At 38.7% G+C, this 19,067-nt stretch overlaps 2 protein-coding genes across 4 annotated transcripts in view; one reads left to right on the top strand and one right to left on the bottom strand.

The window, feature by feature from the left end:
- The window catches only part of PH4alphaPV (prolyl-4-hydroxylase-alpha PV), a 161,451-nt gene that overhangs the window by 63,778 nt on the left and 78,606 nt on the right, over window positions 1-19,067 (top strand). The gene's annotated exons all lie outside the window — the stretch shown is intronic.
- eIF4H2 (eukaryotic translation initiation factor 4H2) lies at window positions 981-2,919 on the bottom strand. Its single transcript, XM_068296945.1, has 2 exons — window positions 1,785-2,919; window positions 981-1,733 (listed from the first exon to the last, which is right to left on the bottom strand). The coding sequence occupies exons 1-2, from the start codon at window positions 2,693-2,695 to the stop codon at window positions 1,322-1,324; spliced, it is 1,323 nt and encodes a 440-aa protein (XP_068153046.1). The 5' UTR covers window positions 2,696-2,919; the 3' UTR covers window positions 981-1,321.

Here is a 19,067-nt window from a genome sequence, read left to right as displayed (position 1 = left end):
TTTTTTTTTTTTCCTGTGTTGGTACCCAAAACAGCGGAAGCAAATTAAAAAGAAATTAAGCCAATTTGGTGAAGAAGCAAAACCCAAACCAGAAACGAACCCAACGCCAACGCCAAGTGCCTTGTTGTGGCTCGTAAATCTTTGGCCCATAAATAGCAGGACAAGTGCCTTGTCGTGTCCTACCGCCTAGATGTTGGCTAGCAACATCTTTATTTCGGCGTGAAATTCTTTAATCGCATTCAATTCAATTAGTTCGAGTTGACTAGTTAATGCCGCGAATGTCCTTTCAGAGGTGTGCCATCATCATCCTTGCGTCTGTTGTGAGATCAATTTTTGTTTTTTCTCTTTCTCTCTCTCTTGTCACTGCGCATTAACTTTTGCAGATTTATGACCAAAAGACCAAAGACTTTAAACCGAATTTTGAAATAGGTTGTGCCTGGGAACAAAGTCTGGCTAATTAGCCAGAGAAGTTGAAAAAATTATGTACCTATTCTAAGGACATCAACGAAATTGCTTATAAATAAATTCCTTTATTCTTCTTTGTTGCTCAATAAAAATTTATTAACTTCTAATTTACCAGATGGCTCGGGTATAAGTAATGTTAACCATAAATTAGTTATAGCAAGTTCGAAATGTTTTTAATATTAGGTTAATAGTCAGGAACTTAATAATTCATTTAAAGGAAAAGGAAGAGCTTGAAGGAATTCATTAGCGAAATGAAATGTATTTTTTACGCATAATGTTTTAATAAGGATAGGATCTGGTGGCCAATAAATTATAGATTATTCATTTTAGTCTAAAATAGGATCAGGTGGACGATCCAAAAACTTTTTCAAGAAAACTCAGATATGTAGAAACTTTGTAAGGATATGTAGAGGATACTTTGTAAAAGATGCGGATTGTTAGGGAAATAGACAAATCTAACTCGTTTCTGCAATGATTATTTGTTCCAATTCCTTTTTTCACAAAAATCCAAATAGTTGTACGCTTGTTTTTGTATTTATTAAGTAAATTCACTATTTTCTGAAATAGCTCACACAATTGAAATTAGAGTTTCCCCAAGTTTTTTTTTGTCAATAATTCATGCCGAAATTTCTTTATAATAAATGAAAAGCCTTTTCCTTTTGTTTGGTCGTTGAGTGTCCCCCCCCTGTATGATCGAATGGTAATGACGCCTAAGTAACTTTCGCATTTTTGATGTATGTGTTTTTTGGAAAAGAATTCGCGTCTCTCTCTCTGTGTTCTCTTTGTAATAATATTCTTCTAAAACGGCGTGCTGTCATAACGGCATGGTTAAACGATGGTTTCGGTGGCGGTAGCTTTAATCACTGCTTTTGACATCTGGTACCTGAGCTACAGCAATTTGTTCCTTTTCCCCGTGGGGCGAGGATAGGGGCGATATTTCGCGTTCATCGCGAGGCTTGGCCTTGCCAAAAATGCTGGCTGCTTGCTTGGTATCGGCTATGGCATTGATGGGATCGGTTACTGTACGTGGCTTTAGGACTAGTTTGGGTCGATCATCATCATCAGGTTGACCCAACTTGTGTTTTGATGATGGATTGGCGCTCTTTTCGCAACTGCCGCTGCCATAGCCCGAGTTGGGATTGTAATGTCCGCGACGATCACGATTGCGATTTTGTACGAAATTTGAATAGTTGGCATTATTATTATTGTTCTGATTGTAATTACGTCGGCCATCGGATCCAGAGTTGTTGTTGTGGTTGTTATTGTACCTACAAAGTTAATAGATTGTAGAGGAAATCACTAATGAATTTTACTCTTACCAATTGAAATTGAAATTGCGATGACGTTGAAAGTTGCTATTGGAAGAGCTACCCACCAGGCCGTGATTGGATGCAGGCTCCAGTGACGTCCCTGAGCCGTTGACGCTCTGGTTGCGCATGCGGTGACCTCCATTGGGTTGATAACCATCGCCATTGTTGTAATTGCGATTTTGACTGCCATCTCTACGATTGCCATTGTAATTGCCACGAGAATGTCCAGTACTGCCCAGGGACATGCTGCTATGGGTGGGGCTACTATTCGACAATGGCTGACCATTCGAATTGCGTATGGGCTCATTGTCTCTGCGACGATACTGATGCGAGCCGACACTATCATCGCGACGATAATTACGTCTCTGGTAATAACCACTGGCACCATTAGTTGAGCCACCGCCAGATGCACCTGCCCCATTTGGTCCTGCACCCGTCTGCCGACGATGATCGGCTATATCAATGCGCAATGGCGCCGAATAATTGTCCAACTTAATGCGACCATTGCACGACAGGGCCCGCTTTAGCTGGGCCAAAGTCTCAAATTCTACATAACCATAACCCTTAAACTCATCTGTCTCCCGATCTTTGATCAAACGGACATTCTTGACTTCAAAGTCCGAGAAGATTTTCATTACATCGCCCTGGACAAGGCCCTTGGGGAGATTGCCGACATAGGCAATAAAGGGAGGATCAGTGGGCACCTGGCGCTGGCAATCGCGATTACGAAAGTCCCTGAACTCTCGTTGGTCTCGCTGATCGCAATTGCCACGATCCCGATTGTCTCGGCTCTCTCTGTTATTATCACGGCTATCACGATAGTTATCCCGGCCATCTCGTCCATCACGTCCATTATCATGGGTATAATTGCGATCTCGTTGCTGGTTTTTGCCGTCATCAAAGTTAAAGCGACTTGCCATAATTTTGTTAGCACCGCCCTACCACTATCAACTGAACTCTTCACGTTACGTTTATCCTCAAACCTTTTTTTTTTTTTTTTTTTTTGTTTATTTTTTTGTGAGAGAAAGTCTGGTTCTCGTTATTCCAGACGCTTTAAACAGGCCTACGTGAGACCTAGGAATAAATAGAAAATTTAGTGATATTTTCCTGACACAAGCCAAATAACTACTAGATTTTTTTCCACATTTTGTATCGATGAATTCTATAGTTTTGATTAAACCTAACCAAAGCTAAGGTAAGTCATTTGACATAAGATAAATGACTGTAATGTCTTTCCCCTCGATTTGACGAAACATGTGTAAACAGCTTCATCTTCGCTTCTCTTGCTTATTTGTATTAAGGATGAATTTCCCCCCCCGCCCTCAAAAATAAAAGGCGAGTACATGTTAAAGTCAACAGCAAATACAACTACGACCAGAAGCAAAAGCATCAACGAGAACGAGAACGACTACCGCGTTTTGTTTGAACGACTACGAACTCATGACTCATTTTTGTACATTTGTCAAAATTGTTGCCATACATCATTTTAAACAGTGAACACACGACTGAAGGCATCACAGGACTGGGCAGAATGAAGGGAGTGAATGAAAGAAGTTTAGAGCAAAGGTTGAGGACAGAAGATACACTATGTATACATACATATGTATATACACTGATGCCAGTCACAGAATTAAGAACTTAAAACTGCAAACGCACAGTGGTTTGAGTACATTTCGTTAACAGATCGTAAGACTTGAACAGGAAATGAGCAGAAACTTTTCTATTGCAAAAGGAACGTTTTCATTTAACGAATTTGTTTTTATTTGCCTAAATTTTGTTAAAAAATCTATTCTAGATTCCCTTGTTTATTTTTCAGCTTTGTTTTCTACCACTCTAAAAGATTGTGTAGAAAAATCTATACTAGATCTTAGTAGCTGAAAGTTCTCTTAACCATAACTGTCTGATTGATTAGAACAGTTACTGAAAGCCTTAGATGCATTATAAGACTATATATGTATGTAATTTCAATTGAGAACTTGTTTTTTAAAAATAGGCTTAAAAAGTCTTTAGTTTCAACATCTAAATAGATTTCTATCATGCCATACTCCTATCGAAAAGTGTCTTTGTTTAGGTATTTATTTAATATTAGCTCAACTATCATTGTGAAATTTCGCCCCACAGGCTGCAATTTCACATTGAAAGTAGTATTTGAAGATTTTTGTTTGGATTCGGTGGGATTCGGCACACGCCAACGCATGGACCAAAGATAAATCGTCAGCAACACGGAATTAAAAACTGATGTAGCGATTAATTTATCACTCGCTCGATGGCAGAATGAAGTGGAATAAGGGCAAATTGGAGCCGAGATGGAAAGGAGAGTGAGGGGGAGTTTGCTTGGCTACTGGCAATATTTAACAAACAAGTTGAGCATTGAGAAGTAAGTGGAACATGGAAGAACATTTGAATGACCAGCTGCCGAATGCAGAAAGGATTCGAAAGCGAGCAGTAAATAAATTACGAGCAACAAATAAACGGGTCTCCATGGGCAGCCATGGATAAAGTCGATAGAGATAGAGAGAGAGACAACAAGAAGTGTGGGCAAACAAAGGCCAAGAAAACGGAAACGGAAACGCTTTCAGCTGTCGAATTTGTATGAGCATACAAGCTCCTGTCTTGCCATCTCGTGAGTGAACTTTTGTTGTAAGTGCTCAATCATTTGATGACTGCAACAATGCAAAATATTCAAACAGCAAAAAATAAAACTAAAGCGAATAAAGACATCTGAAACACCGAAAAGGATTTATGCTCATCGATCAGAATTAATGAAGATTTTGTTTTAGACTCGCCCCCTAAGCAGATTCAAATGTACAACTCGAACATTTGTTGCTAATCGCCTTGTGTGGCAGAGAAAGTGAGGGTGCTGGGTTATGCCACTTGAAGGATGTTTGTATGTATGTATGTACAACAAAACCGTAAACTGCCCGTGCATTACACTACATTAGCGAAATTAAATTAGATTTCCCAATATTTTTTTCTTTTCCAACAGTTTGTGCACTTCTTTCAACCCTGTGCTTGATTTTTTTCACCACCAATACAAGAACTATACACCACCTACTCGACTCCATTTACTCGAATCATAATGATGTCTATTTTGTCTTGATTTATGCTGCAATGCGCCCGCAAGTATGCAACGTAAATATTTTTATGATCCAATATATGATGAACCCCCCTAACCACTCTCACATCCCTTAACCTATTGCACTTGTCTTTCAACAGTTTATACCTCCAAGTACTTGGAGAAATGGGTGAAATAGAGAGAGAGATAGGGAGAGAGACAGAGAAAGAAAGTGAAAGCAAGTCCACACTAATCATATTAAATGAAATTCATACGTCGCCGCATTTATGCGATTTTACTCTAAACATTGAGGGTAGTTGTTGTTGTTGTTGGTCTTGTTGAGCTGGCAACATTTTTCGTTGTCGTTTAAACTAATTGAGTGTTACAAATTTTATGTGCAAAATCTTTAAGCTAAATTCAAATTTGTTTTGTTTGCCATTGGCCCCGGCTCCGGCCTTGTGTCTTCGTTTCCATCTCTTTGGCCTTTAGTTTGGCTTCTGTTTCTGCTGCCATTGTTGGTTGTTAGTTGTTCTTGTTGTTGTTCATGTCGGTTGTCATACATTTTTCACATATGATGCGGGTTTTTGTGTATGAACCCATTTAATGTTATGTGCACATTTCGTTATTCATACCCGTAAGTGCGTTGAACCATTAAAAAACAACAACCAGACCTAAAAACATTGAGGTATGTACTATGTTCCTTAACGCTTACCAGAATGAAACCAAAAAAAAAAAGCAAAAATGAAATTGCCTACGTTTACAGTTTGCAAAAAAAACTGGGGGAGGTTTTTTTTATATTTTTTTTAGATCTTTTGGTGATTTAATGATTTAAATATTTTAAATTTAATCAAATGCATGTTCTTTTAACACATTTTTACTTGGAGAGTTATGAGTGAGTTAAAGAGAGTTAGTAGGAATACGAACTCATAATTGTAAACACTTTTTCTATTATAACATTCTGAAAAAATGTTGAAGTACTTATGAATTTAAATAATGGCTAAAGTTAAAGCAAACAATGAGTAATATACAAAGAAACTACAACTTAATTATAAATTTTGCATCTTGAATGTCATTTGAAGGAAATGTATTACTATAAATTTGGCACATTCCCGCCAATTGCTGTCATTTTTGGCTTCGTACATAATTAAACTGCCAGCAAAACGCATTTTATGAACAATTTACATAATTTACGATGCACAATCTTGAGATGGCCCACGCTTAAAATGCCCTTTTTGGTTTGGCCAATAAACAAAAATTGCATACAAAATGGAATGATATTTTGTTGTTGTTTCGGTTCTTTATGATTTGTGCCCTGCAATGGCAGGCGATAAGCCAAAACAGAACTTGGCGACAGAAACAGAGAGTGCCCACACTCAAACAATAGATAAAGAGAGAGAGACTCAGGCAATTCTATTGTGTATTGGCCAAATTAGACTTATGTCTAAGATTTATCATTTTCAAAGCCATATATCAGGCAGGCAAGTGGCAGGCGGGCAGTCAGGCAGTCAGGCAAGCAAATAATATAATATATGGCACTTGTTAAGGGTCCAGGCCAAGTTTTGCAATTACAAAACTGAAAAACTGTCGCGAGATTTTGAAAAATTAATATTGCAAGCAGCCAGCAAACACAGTACAAGTACATAGAGGAAGATATGTGGTATATGGCATATATAGAAATCAAAGATTTATGCCGATTTAAAGAGCCCAAATGCCGCTATACTCATGCCGATGCTGATGCTGATTTATGGCTTGTCCACGCTTGGCAAAACTCTTCTATTCCAAAGATGAGGCTATAAATTATATGCGTATGATCAAATTGCTACCTTCATGTTCGACTCTTTCTTTGCCTTTGTTATTGCTGATGTTGTTGTTGTTGTTGTCTTTCAGTTTTTGTGTTGTACTTTCAATTAAGTCAATTGATTTTAATTAGACCTTGGTAAGCATATTCCAAAAGAAATTATTATTATTAAACACGCGACACTTCAAATGGAGGGGGCGGAAGGCGGTAGGAGGTTGAATTGCTCTCCACTACCACCTCATCATTTGATGCGGCTGTAACTTAATATTTACTCTATACATTTAGCTCAATTAATAGGAATTATATGGCCAAGTCGGGGCATAATGCACCAGCACCATCAGCAGCAGAATGAGGAATGTGCCCACATGTAATGCCAACTGCTTGGAGGGTAGGAGCTACAGCTCCTTAATTGGCAAAGAAGCGAGGGTCTGCCTTGATGATGATGATGACTATGCCGACGACGACGACGTGCTTCAATTGAGGTGATCAACGTTAATTAAAAGCCAACCGAGTTGACTCAGCTGCCGTCTGTAGGTTTGTCCCATTCTGAACCATTCAGTTGGCGATCAAGATGAAAAATTAACATTTCGCGCATCATTAAAATTCCAACAGTAAGATGAATATATAGACGTTAGAGGGAATACTGCGGGCTAGGCCATATGGAAATCGTTGACAAATGCCGCAACGTGCTCAATGTCTTCGTTTCAATTCCATTCCATCTATCTATTGCTCTGTGATTGCTTGGAATATATACTCTTTTTAGTTTAGTTTTGGTCGTCAGCTGCTCAAACGTCTGTCTGGCTCATTTGTCGCAATGGCAGAGACGGGACTCTGTTGGAAATAAGTGGTTGGGCGGGGGAGCAAACAGGAAAATGAGTATAACAAATGCGTCAACACCGAATTTTCATTTGGTTAATGTGTGAAACGGCTGGGCAGACAAAAACTAAAAACTACGCCGAATAATAACATGAATTAATCAATTTGTCATGTTGATATTTGTTTGGCAATTCATTTCCCATATGTAAGGCGACAGTCAGACAACAGCCAGAAGCAGCCAGCAGTCAGCAGAGTCCCCAAAAATGATCTGTTTCGGTTATGGTATGGACAGTTCCGCTTTCATCTTGCCTCGCTTGGCATTTGTTTATTTTTAGGCACATAACATAATGATGGTGGCAAGGCATTCTCAGGCATCATCTGCAATCTGCAAGTACATACATACATACATACAGACATACTTATATGGTACATAATTGTGGGCAATAATTAATGGCTCTACTTACAAATTGAATTAGTAAGGCTATGACTATATATGAGAGGTAATCACTTTAGATGGCAAGATTAGTTAGAGAAGTAAAATAAATTAGGTAAGCTATGAAGTTTTTGGACCATCTTCAGATAAGATATAACTTTTGATCACTTCAAGGACCTGCTCTTTACCTTTAAAGAGACAAACCCTAAGAAGCTAGATCTCATGGACTTCAATTCCAATTCCAACTCTTAAAAGAATAATACGGAAATCTTAAAAACTTTTGCTCAATTCTCAATTCTTTATAATGATCTTTACAATTTTGTTAGGGTTTTCCCCTCTCTTGTGATATCATATCGTAGCACACTTGTTAGTGGGCTCATGTGAGTTTCTTCTGTGAATATCTGGCACACATGGCTTTGAAACCAACAAGTTTCCCACATTTTCGTCACAATCCCGGAGATGTTACATCCAAAAACATAAAATTGTTCAAAAACTAAACACGCAATTCAAGTGCCTAATAAAGTTACGCAAACAAATGATGCGGTGCCCCAAAACACCGAAGTGGAGCAAACGGAATGGATAGGAAGAGAGAGAGGGAGTGGTTCCCACTCCTACTTCCCTAACCCCTCTTCACCGCTTGCCTTATGTGTACAACAGATACAGATACAAATGCAATGGCAACATTTTCCAACCAATAAGTAGACTTTTTCTTTCATTTCTCTTCATTTTTTTCCCTTGTTTTAATTGCAACGAGAGGCAAAGTGTTAAAGAGTTTATGTGCAGCATTTACAGAGTGTCGAGGTAGCCAGATGGGTGTTAGGGGGGTAGGGGTGCAGATAGGAAGGCTGCTCATTTCCCATGCCTCGGCACTGGCACTCACACAATTATAAATGCAATAAAATACTTTTCAAGCGAAACTCATAAATTTTCAAAAGCGTACGGCGACGTCGAACAACGATGGCGACAAAACGAGAAGCTGACAATGCAACTCTGATGACTCTCCAACTCCAATTTGGATGGCGACTTTATATCTTTGTCTCTCTCATTTCGTGGCACTGCGGCCCTGTGGCAACTGCCGTGTGAATGAGGGGAAACTGGGGAACTGCTTAGAGCCCAGCAACAGACCTCCGACTTGTCGTTTTAAGAGTTAATCGCACCAGATGTTAATGGTTTTTATTATGCTTGTGTTTACTATGCCCTCCGAAAGTCTTTTGCCACTGGCACATAAGGTGACATCATCATCATCATTATCCCCATTCTCATCCACACACACGCACACAGACACATATCCCCATTGTGATCCTCATCTGATCGCGGCTGCCTGCACTCCTGGTAGGAACTTCCCTTGCATTACGCAGGGTCTGGCCATAATGTCAAGTTAAAATGTCTTTAAATTCTTTGTCTCTGTTTATTATATGTTTGTTTATTGTTGAATGATTTGTGATCCTTAACAGATGAGTGGGTAGTCTTCGTACACACACATAAAACAATGCTATGAACAAAACAAACAAATATGATTTTGTAGGATAACGAATACCAATTGCAATTCCTGTTGCACTTGAGTCTATCTTTATATCTATTTCCTTTGACCTAGCATTCTATGGGTTATATCTTTGACCCCCTAGCTGCTTTATTTAACTTTTGCCTGTTCACTGGGCGCATTTGATTAATAACCAAAGTGAAATTGAGAAATTTTTTGTTTCATTCTCTTTCCCTCCCCCCCCTTATTTTTTTGTCGAACTAAAGAAGAAATACACAAAAATTAAATTGTACAAATTGCCAGTTATTTGTTTCCTCAAGACTCAAGGCAGCGGCGCCACCAAAAGGCACCTTTTCATCAAACCCGAACCGAAGGAAAACCCAAACCCAATACCCAAAGCCAAGCATTGGCTGAGGGCGGAGACGACTTCTTTGCACTCAAAGTCCAAGTCAATGGCAAAAGCCAAGCAAAATGGAGTAAGAAAAAGGAAAAAAGGAAAGAAAAAAATTCATTTTCCACGTAATTACTCTGCTGTGATTAGTAAAATTAAACTTTTCTTTTGCATTTCCTTTTGCTATGCGTGAGTTTTGCTTTTTGCCTTTTGATTTCTGTGCGCGGCTGGCGAAACAAAAAATGGCGGCACTTCTTTTGCCATCCGTTTGCTTCAACTCGACCCACCTCACCTCTCAAGTCAGCGTCTTCTTATGCTTCTATGTGCTTTTCATTTAGCGCTACGTTTTTCATGGGAAAAACTAGAAAAAATCGCGTAACGGCCAATTACAAGGATTGATTGTGTATGAAAATGTTTTTCGGGGAAAAGTTTCCAAAGTTTTCAATGCAAAAGTTGGTTCTTATTCTCTCTATCTCTCTCTCTCTCTCTCTCTCTCTCTGTCTTTCTCTCAATGCATAAGGTGTCTAATTTTTCATGTCTCTGAGGCTGGCACAGACAGAGGCAAAGATTGACGGCTTTTTGTCGAGGGCAATGAAATTTTTAAATATAAAACGATGGGAGAAAACAGAAAAAAAAAAAAAAATAACAAAAAACACAAAAAAAAAAAAAAAAATGAATTGGGTTTGGGCAAAAGAAAACACTTTTTGCGCTGCAGACACTTTAACACTTGAATAAATATTTGTGTGCGTCCGTCGAGTATCAGAGCAGCAGCTACCGAAAAATGAGAGATTTTATAATGCCACAAAATCCAAACTAATTACTCAAGCCGCTCGCCCGTCGGACGCGCGCATCATTTCACTTGATATCCTGTCACAGGATGCTGGTACCCAGTCCCAAACCAAACCAAACCCAAACCCAGAATCCAAAAAGACAGACAGACAGACAGACGGAGAGACAAACTCATCAGCATCATCATCGACTGAGTGACTGACTCTGAGTCTGAGAAACGCAGACAAAAATAAATGTTTTGAAAATAATTTCGTGTTATTTTTTCCTAAGCCTTGAGAACGTCCAAAAGAACGGGAGCGACCTACGAATGTAACCGAAAGTGTCACTGGCGCGTGTGTCAGAAATTAATATTAATTTGCTATGTCAATGTATATCCGTCATAGCGACAGTTGGCCAGCCGAAAAAGAGTGGTTATTTTTCATAGGTCTCATTACCATTTGCCAGGCACTTGAAAATTTCCATTCCCAAAAACTCATGAAGGGTGAAAAAGTTGCTTTCTCTCTCTCTCACTCACTCTTTTCGGAGAACACGTGCAAAAAAGTTGATAAATTTCCCCAAAAATATTATTTTCCTATTTTGTTTTGGGTTGGTTGATTATGGCAAAGTAATTGCTGCAGGTGCAGATATGTATGGGAAGTGGATGATAGTTGTCATCAGTGGTCCAGAGATCTCTCCAGAGACTTGAGTGAACTCCTGCTGAGTGGATCCTTGGGTCTTGCCTCAAGTCACATGCCAAGTGTCACACGTTCACTGAAATCTATGCCATGTTTTTGTATATTTGTTCTAAACAAAACAAAAAAAAAAAAAAAACAATGGGTATACTGGATGGTATATCTGTACATTATCATATAATTTGTCATCCAATTTGAAACGCATGACGCATGAATTGCGTAAAAAGTTGTTTGTTGATATTTTTTAAAAAACAAATATGAGTAAGTTAGTCCAAGTGATAAGCAACCGTTTAGTTTGCTAAGAATGTAATGCTAATCTCATCTTGAATGGACTTTAAAAGGTACCTTTTAGTCGTACCATTTATATTTCTTGCTCACCACTATTCGATTATTAAGGGTTGGGGGTTGATTTTGTTTTTGTAGGTGGAGTGTGATTGTGACAATTTACAGTTTGCTTTGCTCATCAACACGCGACTTTGGCCTAACATGCTGAGAGATCTGCTTAATTTGGGCATCTCGCTTGGCCTAGGACACGTGCCACATGAGCAGCATTCACATCCCTCTTGGTACTTACTACACATTTATTTCTCAAAAGGTGTCGTCAGTTCCATTTTCTTTGGTCCCTCGGGCATGATGTTTACATGTTTTTGTTGTTAGTAGTTTAATTTAATTAATGTTTAAATATGCAGGCCAACAATCGACAAACCATTGAGCGTGAGAAAACAAATGGTTGAACTCTTTCTATTAACTTTACATATGGAAATATCGTACATGTATACATGTATATATCTTTGTTTATGAATTGGATCTAACCTGCTACTATATAAATGGACATGCTATGGGAGTATATATTTTTGCATCAGACACTGAAAGAAATTTGTTAAAATACTGTCCTGTGAACTTCTTGGAACCCGAAACTCGTTATTAAAAATTGGATTACAATTATATCAGAACTATCTTTAATTGAAAATGTTTTGGCTAATATCAATATAGGTATTACTGTTTAATTATTTTGTGATAGTTCAATGGACAATCTTCTTTCTTTCTCTTAATCTATTTATTACTTTGCGTTTTCAAACTAGAATGAATTTTGTTACTTTCACGTTTTCTTCTATCTTTGATTAGTTTTTAAAAGGAGTAACCAAAGGTAACTCTATTAAATGATATGTTTCTCAGTGTATGCGTGTGTCGGTCTTTATTGTTTTCTGTTTTGTTTTAAATCTACTCGCCGACAGCTGCCAAGTTTCATGTGCAAAATGTGAAAGTCTTCTGGCACCTTTCAGTGCAAACGGCAGCAGCAGCGGCGGCGGCAGCGTCTCTAAATATTTTGATTAGTTCTTCTTGTAAATTGTTTTTGCAGCATCATCATCATCATCATATGGTAGTTTGTTGCATGTGTTTGCTTAATTTCACTTAATTTGTAATTTCTACGGTCTGTCATTTGAAACATGTTGCATTTGGCTGACAAACTGCTGATTATGGCCTAAAGTTGCGGCGCATTGGTTGTTGTGCGGGCGGAAAGGAGAGGGGCTGGCAATGTGGCAACAACTCAATCAAAATTTAGCTAACTATGGACAGACTTGAGAATTGTTTGTGATACAGATATATATGTATATACATATATACGTATAGCCATTTACACATGTGTATGGACTTAAATTACATGTGACATTTACGAGTATCTAATAAAAATTTTTACAATGACCGACGCCATTTTACAAGAGTAGTACTTTACAACCCAAAAAAAAAGAAGAGAACTAGGCGGAGTGAAAGAGTAAAGAGCGAAATGGCGCGATGTAGGAGGGGTTATAGTTAGATGGAAGGGAAAGTGGGAACTTTGGTAGGGGGTTAATGAATGGGTAATGGGTAAATGGCCATCAAGTGCAGATCGGTCGTAAAAAGACATTTTACAGTTACAGGCACAACACAACGTGCGATTGGTTTGCTTTCTCTATATATGTATTTCTCCCTCTCTCACACACACTTAATCGTCCTGTCTCTTTCTGTGGAGTGCTGTATGTGCATTTTTAATTAATTGACTGTAGTTTTTATGGCTTCATTAATTACCAAACAGAGCAAAGCACTAAGCACTAGCACGCTAGCCACTCAATCCTTGACGTCAGCCTTTCTGGCCACATGTCACAGCATCTCCTTCACTGTCTCTCTCTCTCTCTCTCTCTCTGTCTTTCGTTCTCTATTGAATTATATATCATCGATATGTGAGGAGCTGTAAATATCAATAATAAAAGTAAGCTGTAAAGGAATCATTTTCCTTGTTGTTTCGCAGTCCAACGAGTGCATTAAAAATTTATTAGAATTTGCCTGCGACGCGTGGCCATATGTAAGTACACACATACATACGTAAGGAACGAGGGGTTGGGGGGCTACTCTGGGGCATGCCATAAAATAATAATCTTTATGATGGCAAAAAGAAGGAAAATTGTATGGAGGTTTCTTCAATACAATATTGGCGGTTCGCTTTTGGCCCTTATTGCTGCCGCAATGCTATCACATTGACTGGTAGAGGGAGGGGGGTAAGATGGCCCTCTTCTAGTTATCTGTCATTCGGAGGATTCATAAATTCATTTTAATTGCTGCAGTGATTTTCGGTTGGATTTTTCGTTTCTCCTTCCTCCAGAGAGATTTTTAGTATCAAGGCGCCTGTCTTAGATTTAGCGCCGTGTTTTTGTTGAGTGATAAAAGCATGCCAAAGTGCCTAGTAAAAATCATGTTCATTAATATTCAACTACATACAGATATCCCCCATACACTCATATGTATATTGCATTCGAATGATTTTCAATAAAATACGAATATTTATTCAACTCTATAAAACGAAATATACGCATCGAAGTGATGTGCACTCGAAGAAAAACTATTTATGTCCAACTGTTTGCCATATATTAACCTCCAGTTTATTGTTATGTTAATCTAGAATAGGTTTCCAGGATGATAGGAAATAGATAACGATTTTGTTTGATTTCATTGTTTCAAAGTTTTTACTGAATACAATCAGAGGCTTATAACTTATGATTCATTTTCAGTCATGAGAAAAGAGAGAATTCTGAATTAATCTAGAGAAATTTGCCTACTTGGGGAGTTTACATTATTGCCATAATTAAAACGATCTTCATATTATGATACGAGTGTTCAATAGAATAAATATATTTTTCCACGAAGTGGCTAATCTTAAGCTGAGTTAAACAATTTCCAAGAATAATGTGAATTTGTTGAAATAAATTATCAGGTTTGAAATTCTTGAGAATATGGAAGAAAAAAAAAACAATTGATATATATTTTTAATGCGCAGAAATATTGCATATGCATTTGAATATCTCTAGACCCGCCCCAAACTTTGTCCATGTGGCTATGGCGGGATGAGTATGAATGAAAATGCAGTGCAATTGTTGGCTGGTTGGCTGTCTCTTTGGGCTGGCTGGGGGCAAGTTGTTTAGTTTTGACCATGCCTCATTTACATTTATTTGCCAATTTATTTAACGATCGATCGTAAAGTGCGCTGCGTCGCCTTCATTTCCATGGTCGTCTTGGACTCTTGCTTTTCAATTTGGGTTTTGTCTCTGTTTTTACATGCATGCGAGTGTTTTTACGAAATATACAAACAAGTGACTGTGGGGGGACTGTGGAGAATGTGGTATGGGATGGGTGGGGAGCGGGGTAGGGGTGTGTATGGGGGATTGCAGCATCAGCATTGGGGATTGGGGAATGGGAGCATTCAAGCATTCGTTTTGCTTGTTTACGTTTTTAAGTGAATTTTCATATTTTAATGTTTGGCAACATTGTTGTCGCCTCAAAAGTAAAGCAAACCAAAGCAAAGCACTGTAAAATGCCCCCACCGAAGATGCATTGGAGGTCGGCGGTCATAATTTCCGGCGTGGAATTCGTGGAAGTAGACGCTGAAGCATAAAAATTGTGTTGGCATTTCTCTTTTGCTCTCACAAGATGCAATTCTCTGTCTCATCGATCGTAAATGTGGCCCAGTACAGACTTTTATAGGTGGAAGTCAGGCAACAGAGCAAGACAAAGGTGTTTTCATTCAAAAATGTTTTCTCATCTATTTTATAGTATGTTGTTGCTTTGAACAATTTTTTGTCAAAGCAAACGATGAAAAATCAAAAAGCCCAATATAAATGTTGTTACGTCTCTTTGATGCCTCACAACTCTGTAAACAAACAGTATAATGGCAACAAGCATACGCTTTCTGATCGTTCATACATATATATGTATACATAGTATGTATGGTAAGTACATACATACATACATACATACATAGATATAGACATAGTCTAATTGTTTTTTTATAATGGCGCCCATCATCCGACGATGAGCTTGAAATTTTATATGCCCGCCGGACTTCACTCATTTGCCATTTGTGCAAGTATTTCGACTAATTAGCCAAACGATTCGTTTGCTCTATATAGACACCATAGATCTAGACATAGGACCGGAGACCGGAGACCTAGTATCGCACCGTAGCCGTAGACATGTAGGCCCTCTTGCTCTCTTTTTCTGTCTCTCTGGGCCCAAACATCGAGACAGAAGCGCGTGCGTTTTTGGCCATTAAAAAAATTATTGAAATTGAATTTGAAAATAAACTGGAAACGCATTGGCGTTGTAGCGTTCTGGTCTCTGTGTGTGTGTGTGCCAGTGTGTGTGTTTTGTGGCAGAAAAGTGTGGCACACGGCGCGCTTGATTTGTAAACGATGATCGGTTCGAGGCAACGGGGGGAGGGATCTCCACCCATAAGCACCAGCCAGCCAGTCAATGTATCGCCTTCGATTAAATGTATGCCTGCATTTTCACGTTTTCTCAGGAAATGTGCGTTCAATTTGAAATTAGTTTTTCACAGAGAGAGAGAGAATAAGTAGAAAAAAAAATTTAATTTATTGCCTGCCTGCCATTCGAAATACGAAAAACGGTGTGGCGTATTTTTAAGTGAAAATTGAATTGAAACGAAATGATTTTTCATTTATTTGGCCGACGTTGCGACGCCAAAAAAACCCCAACAAGAAACATCATCAACGTCAACAGCAACAAAAACAACAACAACAACAACACGACCAAAACAAATGCCTTCGATATTTTGCACCTAAGAAGCCAAAAAGAAAAAAAATGCCTGTGCAGTTTAAGAAATGTGCCAAATACATCTTACATTAAGTGGTTGCACCTTTTTCTCTCTGCCCCATAGTAGGGACTTTATCTGCATATATAATGTCTGAATTTCAGCGCCAGCGCCGCCCAAAAGGTGCAACAATGCCGGTCACGCATAGTGACAATAATTTGTAGGTCGTGTTGCCATCTATTTTCGATGAAAGGCATTGGGCATTCTTAGGTACAGTAATAATTGCCGATCAGGGATCACTTTGAGAGTTTTTGCTTCTCAAAAGTTTCATTTTAAAAGATTTTATCATCTTTGAATGTTATAGAATCTATTTATGTTAATAGTGGCTTGTTTCTGTGTATAGAGAGACTTTTAATTCATGATAAAATACCTGAGAAAGCTTTGTAGAATCATTAGTTCCTGTTAACCTCTGCTTAAATAGGTTTTGTTTTGGTGGTCTCTTGTTCATTTTTAGGGGCTTTTCCCTGTATGCCTCAAGCCTCAAATAGGTTGACGCCACCTAAGTATTTCGTTTCACAAAGGTTACCTATTCGGAGGAGTTTTAACACCTCGCCACTTGATGAGGGACAGGGCCAGAGGGATTTGGGTCCGACATGCTGGCGTCTGCGTCAGTCTCGTGTCTATTTTGGCATGTGAGTCCGAGTCCGAGAGTCGACTATGTGTTGCAATTATGCAGACAACATGTCGACGCGAATTGTTTGCATTGTCGCGGGCGCCCAACTAAACAGAAAATGTCTTCGAAATCCCCCAACGAAAGGGGATTGTGTTTTATTTTTTTCGTTGGTTGCTTGCGACTTTGGGGCGTAGATTTGCTGATGATGGGGTGGCAACAGTGGCAAATGGCAATCGCAGCTGCACTGTAGGTGCTAATGGTCAATAAATATGAAATTTTTATAGATTTACGCAACACGATACAAAACTCGAAGCAATTTAAAATGCAAACACACATCATTTCTTTTGAGAGTTCTCAACTCATTGGATTGCGGGTCGTCTCACGTTTTTTTTTTTTTGGAGCTAACAAGCTCCCAGGAGTGACATAAAAAGCATGAAAGGCAGGAAAATCGAATAAATACCCACGAAACTGAAACTGAATAATAAGTGCAAAATATATTTGAGTCCAATACATACGTGAGATGCCGTGAGGAGTGAAAGTGGAAACTGAAAACTGAATTGACTTCCTTATGTTTATGGCTCACTTGCAGTAGGTGTTGCCACTAGCCAATTAGTTAGCCAAGATTTGCCTGCGACTTACTCCTAATTGATGATCATTCCCTTCTACCTCATTTCGCTTATTGTCGCTGTCTGCCAGAAATTAATCACAAAACCAAAAGAAAGAAAGAGATGAAAACGACAAATTTGGTTGCCATATACTGAGGAAATGCATCAGTCGAGGCGTAAACAAAAGTTCTTCTAGGTATTTGTAGAAGAACTCTTTTCTATTCTATTCTATTCTATTCTGCTCACTTTGGCGACTTTGTGGATACATTGTGTGTGCGTGTGCCGAAGGCGAGGTCGCTTAGCTGTCAACACTATGCCAATTGTTCGGTCTGGGCCTTTTGGACTTTTCCACATAAAAACGGCAAAAAGGCAAGGCAACGAAATGAAATGAAATATGAACTGTTTTAACGCCTACTTAATTTATTTGTTGCTGTACTATGCCAAGGCATTGTATTATAAATTTTAATTAATTTAGCGTTGAAAAGAAAGTGTTATGTGATTCGTTTCGTATGTACATATGTATGTATGTGTATATGTATATATACACTCTACTTAGAAGGTGGAAAAGTATTGCCAACTTTAACCCATAACAGACATCTGTGTATTGAAAGTAAAAGTCAATATTTTAATAAATTTCTTGCCTAACAAACAGTTTTCTGGCTCGACCTAAATAAATAAAAATATGTTTATAGGCAAAAATATTAAAGACAAACATGAAGAAGAAGGTCGTGCAGACTATGATATGAACCCACCTAACACACAGACACACATGACTCTGGGCAATTCATAATTCTACACTTAAAGGACAAGGACAACCTGTGCCAAGGATTGGACAGGCGGCTTGTTTGGTATAAACTGCAGACTTCCACATACGCATAAAAATCATAATAAAATGTATTTACCCCAGGATCAAATTATGAATCTGCTTATGGCTAAAAGGGAAAGGGACCAACAACAATAACAACAACAGCCACGACAAGGACATACATACGGACAATATACATATACAAAAAGGTGTGCCCGGGCATCTCCATCTTCAAGTTATGAAAGCCGCAGGCTGCCTTCAGCCCGTAAAAAGGACAAAACGCATATTTATGAAATGAACAAAACTATAAAGGACACCCAACCGCCCTGTACAACACTCTCACACCCTCCTCCTTCGGATACACACTCACATATACAATCATAGAGGACAATGTGACGACATTGACGGTGATTTGGTTTTTGGGGTCTGCGATGAAAATTTGTGCACATTTCAGCAAAATGTGCCCTGAGGTGTTCTACGAGAGCCTTTAAGGTGTTTCGGACTTCAGACTCAGTGTGTGTGTGTGTATGTGTGTGTGTATCGTTGTCCCTTTTTGGGATAGCCAGTCTATTACTACACTTTATGGCATATAGTTACACCTACGCAAAGCCCAAGGCGGCAACATATGGTCAAAAGTAGACGACGACGAGAACGAAGTAGAAGAAGAATAAGAAAAGCATTTGCTGAGGGTTGGAC

The sequence above is a fragment of the Drosophila tropicalis genome, unplaced genomic scaffold (assembly GCF_018151085.1).
Source record: "Drosophila tropicalis isolate 14030-0801.00 unplaced genomic scaffold, ASM1815108v1 contig_859, whole genome shotgun sequence".
In the NCBI taxonomy this organism is placed as follows: Eukaryota; Metazoa; Arthropoda; class Insecta; order Diptera; family Drosophilidae; genus Drosophila; species Drosophila tropicalis.
The sequence above is the reverse complement of the archived record's forward strand: the minus strand, read 5'-3'. Positions and strand labels throughout refer to the sequence as shown.

Coding starts and splice junctions, on each gene's coding strand:
- eIF4H2 (XM_068296945.1), bottom strand. CDS start 2,695: ATGGCAAGTCGCTTTAACTTTGATGACGGCAAAAACCAGCAACGAGAT. Junction 1,734..1,784: donor CGCAATTTCAATTTCAATTG/GTAAGAGTAAAA, acceptor TTAACTTTGTAG/GTACAATAACAACCACAACA.